At 43.1% G+C, this 18,916-nt stretch overlaps 1 protein-coding gene across 1 annotated transcript in view; it reads left to right on the top strand.

Annotated features, from left to right (window-relative positions):
* Nucleotides 1–18,916, top strand: part of PPME1 (protein phosphatase methylesterase 1) — a 171,423-nt gene that overhangs the window by 83,211 nt on the left and 69,296 nt on the right. Inside the window, exons 9-10 of the mRNA XM_086933828.1 lie at nt 4,080–4,233; nt 16,777–16,906. Of these exons, the coding sequence (XP_086789954.1) occupies nt 4,080–4,233; nt 16,777–16,906 (284 nt within the window). The remainder of the gene's footprint in view (nt 1–4,079; nt 4,234–16,776; nt 16,907–18,916) is intronic.

The raw sequence follows: 18,916 nt of genomic DNA, 5'->3' as shown, positions 1-18,916 counted from the left end.
CTCACCAGAGAGGCCTAACCCCACCTCATTTTTTTGCCCACAGTGACATCCACAAAAGTAAAGTCGCCCATTGAGAGGTACGATTAGTTCATTTGTTCCCCACACTGTAGCGTTGTGAGGAGTTTGGTTTTGTCCCCCAGTGTTGATTCTATCTCGTTCTCCATTTACAGGCATTTGGTCCTGATGAGATTTCCCCGAAACCAGGGGTGATCGAAACGCGTAGACCTCTTCTACTCAGCATTAGGAATCCTTGATCATTCTAGAAAATAATTAGTTTGTTGACCTGCTGTTTTCCAATGCTTTATTTTTCCACTGTGATACTATATTGTTTGTAAATAATTGTAAATATATCCTGATTGTCTTGTGTGGTATGACTGACGAGTGTGAGTGGATATTTGTCTGTGTAATTACTGTTTTTGCCTAATGTCATTTGTTTCGTTTTGAATTTGTGTTCAGTTTAATAGAATTGAACTAATGAAATGTTTCTTGATTATAAAATACAAAAAATCGCATACGAAATAGACACATGCATTTAAATCAAAAAATAAAAAAGAAATGATTTATTCTGAAATCTGGTTCATTGAGAATTACTGCTTCATTCAGTCATTCGAGTGATCACCCGGGATCCAGTGTAGAATAACGTGGCAATATTGGAACCTGTTTTTGGTTTATCATTGAATGGTGGAAGGCGGACTCTCTGGGTTCTTCCGGAGAGGAACGAGGTGATCCATTCTAGTGCTTTTCCTTGGATTCCGATGTTTCTGAGGCGCTGTAGAAGGGTGCTATGGCAGACTGTGTCGAAAGCTGCGGAGAGGTCGAGGAGGATGAGGGCGACTGTGTCTCCATTGTCCAATAGAGTTCGAATGTCGTCTGTTGCTGCGATGAGGGCGGTCTCAGTGCTGTGTTTTGCTCGGAAGCCGGACTGTGAGGAGTCGAGGGATTTGTTGGCTTCGAGGAAGGCGGCGAGCTGGTTGTTGACAGCTTTCTCGATGACTTTGGCCGGGAATGGAAGGAGCGAGATGGGGGCAGTAATTTTTGAGTTCGGTGGGGTCAGCTGTGGGTTTTTTCAGAAGGGCGCTGAGTTCAGCGTGTTTCCAGCTTTCCGGGAAGGTGGCGGAGTTGAAGGAGCAGTTGATGACGTCTCGGAGGTGCGGTGCTATGATGGAGTCTGCTTTGTTGAAGATGTGGTGAGGGCATGGGTCTGTGGGGGATCCTGAGTGGATGGAGTTCATCAGGCGGAGGGTGTCCTCAGTGGAGATTGGGTTCCAGTCATTAAGGATGTTCGAGGTGGGTGATGGTCCAGCAGATGGTTGGGTGGGTTGGTCTCCGGGTTGGTCGTCGAAGCTGTTGTGGATGTCTGCAATTTTGTTGTGGAAGAATGAAGCTAGGGAGTCGCAGAGGGCTTGAGAGGGGGTGATGTCGTTAGAGTTGGCCGAGGGATTGGTAAATTCCTTGACGATGTTGAAAAGTTCCTTGCTGTTGTGGGCGTTGTTATCTAGTCGGTCCTTGAAGGCGGTTTTCTTGGCCTTTCGGATCAGTTGGTGGTGTATGCGGGTGGCGTTTTTGAAGGCGTCCTTGGTGCCGGTGGTTGGGTCTTTTTTCCAGGCCTTCTCAAGGGAGCGGCAGAGTTTCTTGGACTTCTTAAGATCATCGTTGAACCATGAGGCCTTCTTGCTGCCAAGTTTGCTTTGTCGTTTTTTCAGTGGTGCTAGGATGTCGGCGCTGTTGGATAACCATAGGGTGAGGTTGGTGGCGGCTTGGTCGGGGTTTGAGGAGTGGGCTGGGGGGTTTAGAAGAAGCGATGAGGAGATCTGGTCGATGGTGATTTTGTTCCAGTTTCTTAGCAGAGTTGGTTGGGGGTGGTTGTTGGGTTTGGGCTTGTTGTAGGTAAAGTGAACGCAGCTGTGGTCAGTCCAGAGGAGAGCCGTAGTGTGGCTGAAGGAGACATGGTTGCTGGAGGTGAAGATAGGGTCGAGAGTGTGACCTGCGATGTGGGTGGGGGAAGTGACCAGTTGTTTGAGTCCTAGGTTGGCGAGGTTGTCCAAAAGGGTGGTGGAGTTGCGGTCGTTGTTCTTTTCAAGGTGAAAATTGAGGTCTCCCAGAAGGATGTAATCTTTGGAGGGGAGCGCGTGTGGGGTGATGAAGTCCGTGATGTCCTCACTGAATTGTGCGCGGGGTCCTGGTGGCCTGTAAAGGAGGGTGCCTCTGAGTGTGGTCTTGGGGTCGATGTGGATCTGGAAGTGAAGGTGTTCAGAGTTGGCGAGATTGACGTCAGAGCTAGTTGAGATGTGGATGGATTTCTTATGTACGATAACGATTCCTCCTCCTGTGTGGCCGGTACGGTCCTTGCGTATGATCTTATAATTTTCTGGGATGGCAATGGTGATGTCTGGGGCGGAGGAGGCGTTCATCCATGTTTCTGTTAAGAAATCGACGTCCGGAGAGATGGTGTCAAGTAGATTCCATAGGTCAATGGCGTGCCTGTGGACCGATAGGGTGTTGAGCAAGATGCATTGTAGGTAGTTGGGGTCGGAAATCTGTGGTGTGATCGTAGCGGAGTTGTTGACGGTGCCGGTGAATTTGCAGGAGTAGCATGAGAAAGGTCCATGGGTGTGTCCAGGAGCGGCTTGGACGCAGTTGGGGTAGCGGCCGGGGTTAAGGGCTAGGAGGGTGGTGGCATCGTAAGTAATGAGGGAGGGCTGGGCAATGCGAGGACCAGGGGGTCTGGCACTGGGCGCGGTCCAGGCGCGGACGGGCGTAGACGGGCTTACCTTTGGCGCACCTTCGGCGCGGATGGGGCGCGTGGACGCTGCGCGTGGGACCATCAGACATAAATGGACAGTGGAGGGGGCGGAGCGTGGGAGGGGCAGCAGGGAGGCGGTAGTGAGGCTGAGGGGCGGGCCTGGGGAGATCAACAACAAAATGGAGGGTCCGAGGGGAGGCAGACAGGGGTAACAGTAACAAGGATATAGCGAGTGAGCAGCAAGCACAATCAAAACTGAAGCGCTACACAAATACAGCGTCAATGGCACAAATACAACAACAATGATCCCAATAGCGCTGACGGAGGCAGATAGACAGCATAGGCGCTACGCGTGTGAGGCGTCCAAATACAATCACAGCAACAATGATCCTAAAAGCGCTGAAAGAGTCATATTTGGATTCTCTATCTGTTTTGCCATAATCTTTCAATAAAGAATTTTTATAATTTAAAAAAATAAATCTAACGCAGTGATCCTTCTTGAGGGCTGGAAAGGCTGGTGAACATGGGGATACAGTTACATTTACAGCAGCGCTGCTTTAAAGACAAACCAAGGAGAAAAAAAATAGATATTTATTTAAGGACATTATGCAGAGTCCATTATTTGTTTATTTTGGGGACTATAATGAGGAGCCTTCAAGCAAATGCTGCCCCTAGCCAAGTAAGAACACAGATTGTAGCAACCAGCAATCACCTGTAAAAAATAAGGACAGACTATCTTCAGTTTTAGTGTGTAGACACTATTCTCCATAAACTCGGCCACCGCCCCATCACAGCAATTTACAGTTGCTGCTTAATCAGTAGCTTCATCTATGGATTCTCACATTCTTCTCAAAAAGGAATTTCTATTCGGTCAGTGGCGCTGCCATCCACTGGGACGTATGTCCCTCACTTGTAATTGCACCCTCTGGCCGCCAAATGACAATTTCAGAATCCCTTACCAGCCGACCGGATCCATTAATGCTTTCTTTGTACTTTTGCTAGATAGCCAGGTTGGATGATATGCTTGCCTACCCACAGCTTTTGATACACGAGTGTGTAAGCACCAGTGGAGCACTTGGAGGGCTCTGCTGGAGTTAATGGAGAGAACACAGTTGTTAACATACTTAATGTGTATGTCGGCACAGTAGGTTCGATAAAGGCCTGTTCAGCTTCCCAGATGGAAACTGAGTTTTAATGCCCATACAGTTTAATTATTTGAAGATTCATGTTTAAGGGAACAGACTTGTTAGTGCCTGTAGTTGAGTAAAATGTACTCTGATTGTGAAATTCCATCTTTCTTTGTGACTGTTACATCCTGTTTGTTATATTTTTCAAGGTGTGAAGATGTTATCAGCCCTTCAGTTCCTAAAGCAATTGTGGAAGGAATTATTGAGGAGGAGGAGGAGGAAGAGGAAGAAGACGACGACGAAGAGGAGGGAGAAGGTTGTCATACGTGTAGCAAGAAGAAGAAGAAGGAAGATGACACAGAGGTCCGAGCTGTTAACTGGCAGGCTTACTGCTTTAACCATTTACTTTAGTTGATAAGTGTTATTGTGTGGGATTTTGGTACATCTGAAAGCGGTGGGTGCAAACATCCCCAGGGGCTAAGTGAAGGAGTGCTGCTCTGCGTCTTTCTGTAGTTGCATTGCCTGAAGATCTCTTGTACCCGGCTACTCTCACAGTTCTATTGCTTGTGTTTGCTTTCTGTAATTACATTGCACAAAGATCTCTTGTACCCAGCTACTCTCACACATGTATTTCTTCTGAGGAGGTAATGCATATACCAAAGAAACAGACTGCTTGTAAAGGATTAGTTGGCGAAATATCTCACCATACTAAAAGGATGCTTATCAAGTCATCAACGGAATCTTAATGTGTGTGTATATATCACACAAATATATTTTTTAATCAAACCTATACATAATTATCAATCCCTTCAGCCACAATTTTTTAAAATCAAAAATATAAGTTATTCATTATCAACATCATCATATATAAATCCATGTTTCTATACATATCACAGTGCAAAATATAACAAAAATGACCCAAATGGCAAAGTATACCATACATTTAAGCACCATATAGCTACCCCCACTGACACCCAGATTCAAACGCCCATACACCTCTCAAACCATTCATTCAACAGATACCCTCAACCATATCAACAACTTACAGATAAACAAGACCAGTTTAAAACCGAAAACAAAACTCAACAGAATGTGCTGATGAACAAACAGATATAGCAAAAAAGCAAGCAGAATTTAAATTCAATTATTTTGTATACATGTAGTTAACTAATAATTTCTTCAGAAACATAATTGCTTGACTTTGCATACATTCTAATGGTCAAGTCTTGTTAACTGGGGCTGCGCTGACGTGCGTTTCGGTGGAGACCTACAGATATGGTCACACCTTCTTCAGGGCGCTAACACAACCAAATATAGGGCGAAAAAGGGGTGCATGCGGAATCCGTTCTCCTGGCGTGCAGCTAAAAGATAGAGGCAAGGCTTCCCTCAAGTTTGAGTAAAGAGGGAACTCAGTAACACTACTAAGTCCACTGCTCCATCATATATCCTTAGCAATACAACAACACAAACACTCCGACCCAGCGGCATGAAAGGTGAGGTAGGGACAACTCAAAGCAAAAACGCTGTTTCATGCGAAGCACAACATTGAAGCTAGGTCCGTCTTGGTGTATCTGGGGAAGCAATGTAATAGAATATCATCTGCCAAGATTTTCAAAGGTAGGGCAATGAATTCCTGCAGCTATAGATTGTGGCGGCCGCAGTTCATCATTGCTCCGCAACTAAGGATATCTAACGTGATCAGTTCTATAGACCTTATGCACCTTTTTTTGTGCAACTGATCATGTTTCTGGGAGTGGTGCACAATTAATCAACTAAATTCTCCCATTAGGCCCTTTTTGTGAGTAGTAAACGAATGGGGACACATTACAGATGGACTGCACTGTACCATTTTGCATCGTGGTGTACCATTAAGTGAGTGTCAGGCTAGACAGTGTTCCATTCCACAATAAATGTGCTGTTTTGAGAACAGGTGTAAACTTTCACCTGCACTTTAACACCTTAGTGAAAGACAGCCGGTCCGCCTTTTACGCTAGGTAGCAACTCAGCCTCTATTTCAAAAAGCATTGCATAGCCAATAGGACCCGCCTTTGGGACCTTATAAGTGTTTAGCCATGGAACGGTTGATATTGTTGCACCAAGGATATTGTGCTGCATAACTAAATACTTATAAGGCCCCAAAGCGAGACCTATTGGCTATGCCAATGCTTGTTTTTTTTTTTTTTTGCGTTAGCCGCAGTTGATCAGAATCGGCAACAAGCACTGTCAAAGTCAAAAGATCAGCTACCACTTTCAAAGGTGAGACCTCTTGGCTTTGCCAATTATTCATTTTGTCTGTTGGTGGTTTTTGGCAAAATTCTAGAGTGGGAAACATTTTGATGCTTTGAGAAAAACCTTTAGGTCACTCTTCATGCTGCTATCAACAGTTTCACCTTTTTATAGAGGAACTCTTTAATGGTAAAAGCCTATCTGTCGGGCAATCTTTCACAGAAAGCTGTTTTGAATTGAAGATCTGGGTATGCGGTGTCTCACATGTTTGCTTTGCATTTGTAGACCCTAATGCTGGGGTGAAAAAGCTGGGCAGTGCATCTGTGCACCAGCACATACTGGGGTTTGTTTACCCTCATAGGGATCGTTTGGTTTTCAGCACTTTGGAATATTGAAGACGGATGATGGTTGTGTGAGGCACCACTCTCAAACTGTTCACACCAAAACCTTGAAACGGGCTCGAAAAATGATAGGGACGAGGAATGTCACTTGTATTATTTTTTTAGCATGGTTAAACTCTTTCTTCGAAACCCATTATATACACATTTCTGTATATCAATGGAGTGCGGGTTGTTTCTACGCAGATTAGTGATTGTCATCAAATGAATTTCAGTGCGATTTAGATTTACCCAAATGCTGCTGTCTTCTGTGAGCAGAACTTAAGCCAGACAGCATGCTGGAATTTCGCGCCAAGCGCCATAAACATTAAAGGAAGACGGTCATGTCAAACTCAAAAAGCCAGGTAATCTAATAATGCGCACAATTATGGCAATCTTCGGCTTCTAGTTTGATAATTAGTTACAAATTGAAAAAAACACAGGTGTTTCTAAAATACTTACGTTAAGTCTTTCTTGCCAATAAATCAATCAATCAAAGACATTTATAGAGCGCACTACTTACCCGTAGGGTCTCAAGGCGCTGGGGGGAGGGGGGTGCCGTTACTGCTCGAACAGCCAGGTCTTCAGCTTCTTCCTGAAGGAGAGGTGGTCTTGGGTCAGGCGCAGGTCGGTCGGGAGGGAGTTCCAGGTCTTGGCGGCCAGGTAGGAGAAGGACCTTCCTCCTGTTGTCGCTCTTCGGATGCGGGGGACGGCGGCGAGGGCGTGGTTGGCTGATCGGAGGTGGCGTTTGGGAGCGTAGAAGTTGATTCGGTTGTTGAGGTAGCTCGGGCCTTGGTCGTGTAGGGCTTTGTGTGCGTGGGTGAGGAGGCGGAAGGTGATTCTTTTGATGACGGGGAGCCAATGCAGGTCTCTCAGATGTCCGGAGATGTGGCTGGTTCGTAGGATGTCGAGGATGAGTCTGGCTGAGGCGTTCTGGATCCGCTGGAGTCTCTTTTGGAGCTTGGCGGTGGTACCGGCGTAGAGGGCGTTTCCGTAGTCCAGTCGGCTGGTGACGAGGGCCTGGGTGACGGTCTTCCTGGTCTCGGTCGGGATCCACTAGAAGATCTTCCGTAGCATGCGTAGGATGTTGAATCACGCCGAGGAGACGGCGTTGACTTGCCTGGTCCTGGAGAGGGAGGAGTCCAGGATGAAGCCCAGGTTGCGTGCGGGGTCTGTCGGTTTGGGTGCGGTACCCAGGGTGGGGGGGCCACCAGGAGTCGTCCCAGGCGGAGGGCGAAGAGCCCAGGATGAGGACCTCCGTCTTGTCTGAGTTCAGTTTCAGGCGGCTGGTCGTCATCCACTCGGCTACATCTTTCATCCCTTCGTGCAGATTGGCTCAGGCGGCGGCGGGGTCGTTGGTCAGGGAGAGGATCAGCTGGGTGTCGTCGGCGTAGGAGATTATGTTGAGGTTGTGTTGGCGTGCGATGGCCGTGAGGGGCTCATTCCCCAATAGAAAGTAACCACAATGAAAATATCAAACTAAGTAGAAAGCGTTTTGTGTGGCTTGAATTGCAAAACATACATTATCTATGCATACTACATGTGCAGCTTCCGCAAAACCATTGGGGGATGCATACGCGCTTTCAAAACTTACTTAACTTAAGCGTTTCAAGATATGCGCTCTAGTCCTGCTTGGAGGTGGAGTTGGGAAATCCAACCAGTTGAATATTATGACTGCAGTTCGGGTCGCGTCGTGTCATCAGTATTTGCCTGCATGGCAGCAGCGCAACATTCTTAGTATTATTTTGGTGCTGTTTATATTTTAATCGGAAGTATCGTAACACTGTGGAGTTGGAGGTTGTGGTGAATGTCGTGATGCTGTTGCTGTGCTCCAGCGGGCGGTAGCTGGCTTGTTTGTGGATATAGGTTTTCTGCCATGGCTAACCGTACATTGAAAGACGCACACAGTATCCACAGGACCAACCCACAGTACCTGGTAGAGAAGATTATCCGTACCCGCATTTACGAGTCCAAGTACTGGAAGGAGGAATGTTTCGGTATCACAAGTGAGAAGTTCCAGTAGAGATCACCTCTTCTGTCCACTAATCTAAATTTTCAGTAAAAAAGCGTTTTATATATTGTTTAGCACCGCGAACTCCAGTGTTATATACACTTCCAAAAGTGCTAAGAGTGTTCTTTCTCCTCTAGGCCGACCCATTGTCTCTGGATGTGGGTCGGTCCTGGAGCCTCTATGCAAATATATTGATGTATTTATCAAAGACTTTGCGCATGCCACTCGTAGCTATGTGCGCGATAGTGGCGACTTTATTTCCCGAATTGAGGTCATGCAATTTTGCCCCAAGACAGAGCTTTTGGTGTGTATGGACCTTGAGTCCTTATACACAAATATCCCCCAGTTGGAGGGTATTGAAGTGATCCGTAAGGTTTTGGATACACGGACCGCTCCAATGACTGTTCCCACTGATTTTATTGTTGACCTTTTGACTATTTCTTTGACTAAGAACTTTTTTGAGTTTGACGGACAATATTGTTTGCAGGTTAAGGGTACATCAATGGGGGCTTCTTATGCCCCCAATTTTGCAATTTTGTTTGACGATTTTGAAAAACCGTTTATTTTTTACAATAACTACAGTCCTTTCTTTGGTAACGTCCGCCATTGGCGACGTTACATTGACGATGTTTTTTTATTTGGACTGGGGCTAAGGGTTTACTGGACAGATTTTTGATTTGGCTAATTTCCTGTTCCAACGACCTCAGATTCTCGTCTAATTCCAGTAACTGTGAGGTAGATTTCTTGGACCTGGCCATCTTCCCCCATGAAGGGCGGCTGTCCACTAAATTGTTTACCAAGCTAACTGCACGGAATACCCTTTTAGAGTATTCAAGTAATCACCCACATGGACTTAGGGATGGCCGCCCTTTCGGACAATTTTTAAGGATCCGTAGAAATTATTAACTTAAAGATTACTATTTTTTGAAGCAGAGATCCTTTCAAGGAAGTTACAACCACGTGGTTATCCACGGAAATTAGCCAAACGCTCGATGAAACGAGCCTGGTACAAAAACCGTGACTTTCTTTTGATACCCCAGATCAAAAAACCTATGACTCGTATCCCATGTGTGACAACTTTTGGGACACGTAGTAATAAATTGTCCTGTATCATCAAGAAACATTGGCCACTTGTTGTGGCCACATGCATCACAAATGAGTTACCGCTATTTTCATTTAAGCGCGATAAAAACCTCCGTGACCATTTGGTACGAGCGGCCTTTCCCCATGATGAGAGTCCAACTTTGCCATTAATGTGGGGTCTCAATAAAATTCTGGGACATTACAAATGTGGCGGCTGTGTCATGTGTGTGTCCAGTCTTCATACGAAACAATTTGTGCATGGGAACATCAAACATGATTTGCGAGATTTTTCAAATTCCAACACGGCAAACGTCGTGTATGCAATTTGGTGTCCGTGTGCCCTGATTTATATCGGTCAAACGACACAGAAAATTAAAACACGACTTGGCCAACACAAAAGCCGCATACGCTGCCAAACAGTAAATGCACCCTTAGTGGCACATTACCAACAGTTCAATCATGCCCCAGGGGATATGCGTTGGCAGGTTATTGAGGTAGTTAAAATTCCAGAACGAAGTGGGAGCATCTCCAATATTTTAAATAGAACTGAATGTCGGTGGATGCTCCGTTGTAACAGCATTAACGATGGTCTCAACTCTATGGAAGATTGCCATTCCATATTAACTAGCTGAGCCCCATACCTGTTAACTGTTCTCTGTTTTTTAGCATTGTTTAGCATATTCTCTATGTAAATATCTTGTAATAAATGAATCGGTAATGTACCATTTGATGACATCTTAATGGTTTTAAGTGTATAAAGGGTATGCTTGCTTATAACAGTGACATTTATACAGTTTTATGTATATGATTTATTGGACATGTTTGCTTTCAATTATGTTCATATTGTTCTAATCACAGTTACTACTGATTTCCGGTATGTGTGCACTTCTGTGTAACTAGACTTGTTTTAAGGAAAATACTTTTGGGTACACTTTATTATTTTTTTAGCTTTGGTGTAGGGGCTACACTTTTGCTCTCATTGCCTAATTTCACTTGAGTGCAGTACAGCGCTCCCTCTTTCCTGATTTTGCACTATTTTCTTTTTTAGTAAGAGAATGTTGCTTATTTTTTATATACCCACTAGATAACTTTTTGTTGGTATATATTGAGTAGTTACTTCGGGGCACGTTACAGTCAATATTATGATTAGGCAGTTCTGCCTCGTCTAAAATGGTGGATTGTGCACACTCACGTTTGATCATTCGTGGTAGTCTGTAGGAGGATCTTTATTTTTTCTGACAAACTAATTTTTTATTCTGTTCTATCAGCAACTTTTGTTGCTTAGACGCCACTCGAGCAGTTCTTATTTTTCACAACATAGGAGGGGTTTTGTGTGCACGGAATGTGCTTATTTGTATGTCCAGGTTATAACATATTGACCTAATGTATTATTCTAAACTTTAATTCTGGACCAACTAATGGGTTAGTATGCACTACTAACTATATTTCTGTGGGATATTGACCATTACATCGGCAATATACCATGTTAACCCCTCCCATGCTTGTGACGGAACTGTTCCGTCACGGCCCACTCGCCGCGCCTGCGCGGCGCGAATTCCTCGCCTGTGCTGGGCGTTCTAAAGAGCGGGCGGGGCCGTGACGGAACCGTTCCGTCACAAGCACAGCTCACCCGAGGCTCATGACGGAGCGGCTCCGTCACGAGCACGGGAGCGCCGCGCGGCCCCGCCTCCCACTTAGCGCTGCGGCGGAATAGCCGCCGCAGCGAAGGGGTTAAAAGGATTTCTTTCACCATTTAAATATGGCGACTATGCAGGTCGAGCAATCTCCATTCTTCTGCCTGTTGCGTAAATCTGACGTATTGGTCCTTTGTATATTTCCTCTCCAACAACGTGACACACTGGTCAGTGCCGCGCCGGTACGAACGTTGTTTGGAGTAATTGTGGAATTCCGAATTTGGGTAAGTTTTCTGCCTTAACTATATGTTGAATACCCAATGGTATACGGAGTAGATCAATTTGTGGTGTTTTGACTCCTTGGTTATGAGTAATGAAACCGCAATAACGGGCTTACTGACTTTAGTCCCTGTTATTGAATGTTTTTATGCCCTTGTCTAAATATTGGCAACAGTGGATTGTAATTGATGGAAGTGCATTTATGTTGCGCTCCATTGATCTTGTGTTTGCCTTCATCTTAACATTTAAGACGTGGGAACGGCAATACGTAACTAAATCCTTGGGCATTGGATTTTTCATTTCTGGCTAAATACGCTTGTTTATTTGAAGCACGGTAAATACGCGCCGGTCTTCTCGAAGCAGAAGTAGCTTTTGACATTTATACACTTTGGGTATGTTGCCTGGATGTCCAGATGACTGAACACGCTATGTTTTTTAACATCGTGTTCTGAATGGTGTCAATTGGGGCATCAAATTAGGAATTCATTTTCCTCTCTTCTCTTCTCCAGCCAATTTAATTGGACATGTTGGTGAGCACAATGTAATATGCCACTTGCTGATTCCATCGCTTTGAGGATACCTAGATGCAGTACTGAGATGCCTATCAATTTATTTTTGCTTCTCTAACCAAACTTCTTGCGTAAGTTGTTTTAGATTAATTTTTTCTAAACCTTCATTGTTATAGTGCACAGACTGGTTTATTAAGTATATGTATATCTCATTCACAGAATTTGGACTCCTGTTTGAGTCCCATTTCATTAATGATTGGATGACTTTTTATCAAGGTGATGTTTTTCACTATTTTAAACCTCTTGGTTGTTGGAATCACGACTGGTGTGGTGGTAGTTTCTCTGCTTTTTCAAATTCCCCTTTTTCACTTGGTGGTTCTTTACCTTTAGTCTTTTCCTTTGAAAAAGCCTACTCCCTAAAATGTAATTGATTGATATCTATATCTTTATTGCATACAGCTACTTTACGCTCAAGTCATTTTCTGTCCTGATGACCGCACAGCAACCCAGCGGTCGAAACGCCGTCGACGCCTCCTGTGGCCATATTTTGAGAAGGACACATTTTTTTGTTTCTGCTGTTCCTTTGTATACACAATGTTTGTTTGTTAGCCACTTGTTTGGCATGTGAATTGTGTGTTTTTTTTGGTCTGCCAACATTTTTCTTGAGTGTTTTGTTTCTTGAAACATGTTTTAAAAAAATGAAATAACTTTTTATAAAAAACTAGCAGCCCGTCCCGACGTTGTCCATGAGCAATTAGGCTTCAGGGCCCCCTCCCGCCCCGCTTTTGTAACCTGCAGACGTCACTTTTTCCTCCTGTAATTTACTTTCCTGCCCCGTCCCCCGCCCGGCCCGGCCTGTCCTGTCCGCCGCCTGCCCCTACATGAGTGCCCTTACCTCCGCCGGCGCTGCTCCCGCCTGTCCGCTCGCACCACCGCTCCTCCCCTGCGCCATGTCTGCTGCTCCACCTCCGCCCCTCTGCTCCTGACGTCACCGCTCCTCCCCGGCGCCATGTCCGCCGCTCCTCGGACGCCGCTCCTCCCCGTGCTCCTAACATGACCGCGGCCGGCGCTACTTTTGAGGGACTACTTTTTTTTTTTAATCTAAAATTTTAAATAACGTTTATTTTTTTAAGTTATGTAGCCTATAACCATCTACACACCCTGCCAATTTCAACGGTGTATCGGGTGTGTAGATTGGCGCAGTGGTTCCTGAGTTTACCCGCCTCAAAGCCTGAAAGTTTCTGCTTTATTATAGTAGTATAGATATAGATACATGCATAATACATTTTTACTGTTTGTGTAAATTCATTCATGTGTATTTAGGCTTCTTCTTTTCCCTTATGTATTTTGTTTATGCTATCATTGTTCACCTGAACCAATTGTTAGGTGTTATGACAGCATCGCTAGGTGGCAGTGAGGGTAAATCATGTGGAGTCCAGCTTACACTATTTGGTGGCTTATAAATCATGCTGCCCGGCTATCCAAACCTTTGTTTTTCAACCGTTTCCTGAAAGGTTGGTGGCTTGGATTTGCTCTTAAATGGATTGAGGGAGTTGGAGTGTGGGGCTTTCTATTGCTAAGTATGCATTGCTAAGTATGCGCCCTGTGCCTTTGTTTGAATTAATTCTGGCAGAAGGGCTGGTCAAGAAATTTGTGGTGTGAAGTCTAAAGCCAGTGTCTAAACAAAGCATGTGGTGTTGAGACATCTCCTTGTTCATCTTGTGCAGTCTACATTTTTGACTTTGAGCGGGTGGAAGGCCTTTACATCTGGTTGACTTTGAGGAGCACCCTAGTAATGTGCTGGGGAGCTTTTTTTTTTTTTTTAGTAGCCTACATTTCAATAGTCCAGTCATGGCCATAGTTCTGCTCAGTTCCACTCTGTGGTTTATTTAGATTTGTGGCGCCGCAATAGCTGTAAGTTTCTTTTGACCTCTGTATTTTCAAAAGACCTGAGGAATAATTAAGAGTCAAAGATTGGACCCATGCTTCTGATGTATGTTGAGGCTGTTCATAGGATGGGAGCATTGAAATGGGCTTGTTGTAACTCTTCGTCTCCTAGAATCTGTCTTTGTTTTTTCTATTGCCCGGTGTTAGATCTGGTCCAGGCAGTTTGCTTCTTGGTTTTGTCACAGAGAGACCTAATTTGGTGTTACCATTTACAGCTGGACATATAGCTGATGTTGTGTGGTCACCTAGACAGCATAGTCTCATGTGGAAAGGGCAGACTCTCATGGTATGGTGCGTGGAACCCTGTGCTTAAAGATATCCGAGTAACCTTTGTTTGCCAGTTGGATTCCTGTACTGAGGAATGGCACATCCATTTCAGAGTTATCCTCTCATTTAATAAACTATTGTGATCTATCTTGTCATGTGCTCTGAATAGGAGTAGAAGGATCCGGCCCGCCTGTTTGCCCATGATAACAGTGTTGTGAAGGCCCTCATTGACATTTCATGCTGTATTTATTTCTCCTAGTCTGAAACGTGCATTGTTAGAGCCACTTTTCTGTGCATTCTTGCTTATACTTTGTAACTTTCTAATAATATTATTTTTTTAAGTTAACTTGAGGTTTTGAAAATGAGATTGTCGAGTTGTTGACAAACTCTGCACTTGATTTCTTCAGGAGCAGTGCCCCAGTCTCTTCTCTTATAATGCAACATTTTCATCAGGCTGTGGTGTGACAGGAGTTCCTTGATGCAAGATGTTGGGCTTACCCATTCATTTCAATGCATTGCTCTTACCTGCCAATGTTATCACTTCTTCAGTTTCAATGAGCCAGAATATACTTTACCTGGTTCTGTGACTATTGGTGGGTGGAGGAAGTAAAAGGATAGAACGAATGATCAGGATTGTTCAGTACAACTGCTGGTCTTCAGTGTTATGAGATTATTCAAACATCATTTTTCAAATGACTTGCATTGCTCGTTTACATAATGGATGCAGTTGGCATAATACTCGCGTAATTATCTTTGAAATTCTATGGTCCGCACCTGAGTATTTTACACAGTGTTCTGAGAGCATCTTTAGATTGATGCCGTGACTCAGTTTTAGCAGATTTTTCCCGGTTGGTTGTTCAAGCCTATTTCTTGTTTCTCTCTTTTGAGGAGAGTGACCTTTGTGTGTCATGAATATATTGTCATGGAACTTCTGACCAGCTCTTCTTGGCCATTGTGTTAGTAGGCTGTGTGGTGCATTATAGGTGTTATGGAAACGAGCTTTTTTTTGTTCAGTAATCCAACCAAAATAATTGTATCAGTAGCTGCAGGAGTGTGACCTCATCTGAGAGATTAAAGTGATCAAAGAATGGTCTTAGCAAAGCTAGGACTGTAATGCTAGTCTGCTGACTATGACATAATGTATGACTACTATATTTAGTGTGAGTATGTATGTATATATATATATATATATATATATATATATATATATATATATATATATATATATATATATATATATATATATATATATATAAAAATAGGGCTAGTGACTAGTCGTTTAAATCTAAAGATTTGGTATTGTCTAAAACTCTGTTGAACATTGTTGCAAATGGTATCTGCTTCTGATTTGAAATGTTTGTTTTAAGTTTTGGAACATGGCAGCTATTATAGGGGCAGTTAAGGATCCACTAGAGGAATGAGCTAGCATTCAAATCCTGAAGACCATTATTGAAATTAAGGATGGGTTAGTCAAAGGAACAGTTCAAGGTCAGGCACTCGAACGAGTTATGATTTGAAGGCTGGGTATTAATGCGCAGCTCTGCAGGACATGCTCTTCTTGTCGAGAGATTAAAAAACCCTCAACTGACAAACCAACTGCTGATCTGGTGTTTTATTCCCCACACTAAGGAATTGCCACTCTTGACTGTTTTTCAGCATTCTTGTGAATGGTGGTGATTTTAAGTTACAACTGCTCAAGGGCCATTTTGCTATGTTACTGCGTGGTGTTAGGTTTATATTTCGTTGTGGTGTTTGTGGAGCCTCTGACAAAATTTAAGTTTCCAATTTTGGTTTCTTCTAACAGTTACCTGTGCCATGTATCCTTGATGTTTGGCTCTTCGTCAACTGCCTATCACACTTGTAAATATGCCCCTCCCCCAATTCTATGCTGAGTCAGTAATCTCAATTTCTAGTAGTTCTGTTTGATTGCAATTTTTTTTGTGCGCAATCTTTGGTTATTTGAAGAGCAGACCTTTTCAGACTAGAAATGGGGATGACAGAACTAACTACTACTTCATCTATTAGAATTTTCCTGTAAGGTATAACTGCATTTGCCAATCCGTATCTGTGTTTGTGGTCTCTTTCTGCTGGTAGCCCTAATCATTTCGTATTACTGTATGTTTACAGTGGAGTCAGTTTCTTTCGTTTCATTTAATGTGCTTTAGACAGGCCCATACCCTAAAGTTCACTGTATGCCCTTTATCACCTGCATGACTGCGGTATAACATTTTGCACACATTTATTTGTGGATTTTACATCCCCAACAGTGTGGATTATTTTTAACAAATAACATTTTCTTTAGTGTCTTGGGGGTATCTTTTACCTCCTCATTGCATTAGAAATTCTCTAATAGCTGACCATTTATTTGTGTCGAGATTGAATATTTTAAAGATAATATAACACAGCTTGTTGAATTGGTCCTTTCTGCTTACTCCTGCAAAGGGTAAGCTTTGAGGGCAAGTACACTTCAGCATCCATGATTGATTTACACAGATTTTTTCCAAGTTATGCTTTGAATGAGATAATTGTACTTGCCTTTTGTTGATGGATGCTGATATTTGCAACCTTTTCAGGTAAAGAAAGAACATCTTTACACCTGGAGAATCGAGCTGTCGAACACCGAAAAGTACTGGGATGGATGGTTTAGAGGATTATCCAACCTCTTCCTCAGTTGTCCTGTTCCGAAACAACTACTTTTGGCAGGTAGGTTTAGAAAAGAAGCTTCCATATGTGGTTAGTGCTGATGTAGTTGTGACTGACTTTTTAGTGACACGTATAAGGTTGCATATATTGTAAGTATCTTATATGTAAGTGTCCTTTACAACATGGTACTTTTTTTGCTGCTGCTGTGTAATCTAGGTTAACATTGGCAGTGCAAAGAATTGGGATTTTGTCTCCAAATAATATCAAGCTCCTTAGTAGGAATGAAAACAGTGACAACTACTTTAAAAGTAATGTAATTAGATTTTCAAGGTAAAGTTTAAATAACAAACTTGTTTTTGGTATTTCCTAAGTAAGCTCACCTTTCCTCACCCTCATTCACTGATAATTTGCATTTAGGTTAACGCAGCAAAAATACATTTGTTATGTTCAAAGTTTTCGGCAATGATCTTGGAGGTTAAGCTCCAGTCTCTCCAGTTTATTGATAACCTCAACAGTTTACTAACCAATCTTAACCGGCAAAGTCAGTTTGATTCATCTGAGGAAAAAACACTTGGTACAAACAAAATAGGAAAAAGATCGAATAAGGTGAAAAAATGACAGAAAAGTGTTTAGTAAATAATTTTTAACCTTCTCATATGTCGGACGGCCGTCCGATGTCACAGTGGGCGTGTGCGAAGGACGGCTGGGGGCCGTCCGAACTACCCATGCATAATGTTTTTCCATGGCGGAATGTCCACCACGGCGTAGCGGTTAATATTTTTTTAATTCATTGCATATCAATAACAGTTGATTAAAGCAACTCATTCCCACACCCGTATTATAAATACAGTTACTGCATGGATGCAAAAAACAAATACAGCTAACAAGGTATAATCCTTCTCACATCAGCATTACACCTACAATTACTGCATACATGAATTCTAAAATATAAAAATCTATCAAAAAAACAAAGCGGAATGTGCAATTCATTTATCATTAACCTAAAGAATACAACAGCTAATTCATTAAATCGGGCACATATCTCAGTAAATTTTTGCATAGAGCCAATTTTGGCTGTGTATAGCCTTTCAAATAATTTCACACGCAACTTATTCAGCCATTGGTTGAACATGCCTACATCCCTAGATTCCAATTCTGCAATAGTAGTGATCATCAAGGCGATAAATACAAACTGTTGTTGCCTTACAGTTGTATCAGTGGATTGAGGAATCATTCCAAATAGAGCCCTGTAGGTAAGGTAACCTGAAGCTTTTGACTTGAGAACCGAACACCTGTTCCCAGAAGTAGTAAAGACTGGGACAGGTGAAGCATATATGCAGCGAATCACCCTTGGCATATGCACAACTAAAACAGCATGCAGAAATAGCAGGGCACATCTTATGAATGGGATACGAAGTACGCTACAGCATCCACTTGCTAAAAAGGGTCATTCTTCTTAATTTTGCAGCACTGATGGCTCTGCACAAGATCTTATGATGAAAAACCCAAATGTTTGTATCGATCTTACAGCTGGTTGTAGCTGTAATAGCACTTAACAAAGATGTTATTGCTGCTTCTGCCAGTTTAGAATGTAATAGGCAATACCAATTGCCTATACATTTTAAAAAGTGCTTGATAGAGGTAAAAAGGGAAAAAGAGGTAAAAAATTGGATGAGTTTGAACCATCTCCAACTGAATGGTGCCAAATCCGAAATTATGACATTTGGTCAAGCTAGTGTACATTGGACCCATGATTGGTGGCCCTCGGAAATGGGGGAGTGCCCGTCCCAAAGGAATCAGTCCGCAACCTTGGAATCCACATGGATAATAAATTATCCATGAAGGACCATGTAATTTACACCGTTGGCACCTACTTTTGAATCATGCGAAGTCTACGTAAGGTCTTCAAATGGATACCAACGGAAGCACGCGGAATCCTAGTCCAGGGCCTTATATTAAATAGGTTAGACTATGGTAACTCTTCTTCTTGCTATAAATGAGTGCCATATTAGGAAATTACAAGTTCTACAAAACACTGCTGCTCGTCTGATTCTGGGCTTTCCAAGACGA

The sequence above is a fragment of the Lissotriton vulgaris genome, chromosome 8, assembly GCF_964263255.1.
Source record: "Lissotriton vulgaris chromosome 8, aLisVul1.2, whole genome shotgun sequence".
Lineage (NCBI taxonomy): Eukaryota > Metazoa > Chordata > Amphibia > Caudata > Salamandridae > Lissotriton > Lissotriton vulgaris.
This window is presented reverse-complemented; position numbering and strand designations above follow the sequence as displayed.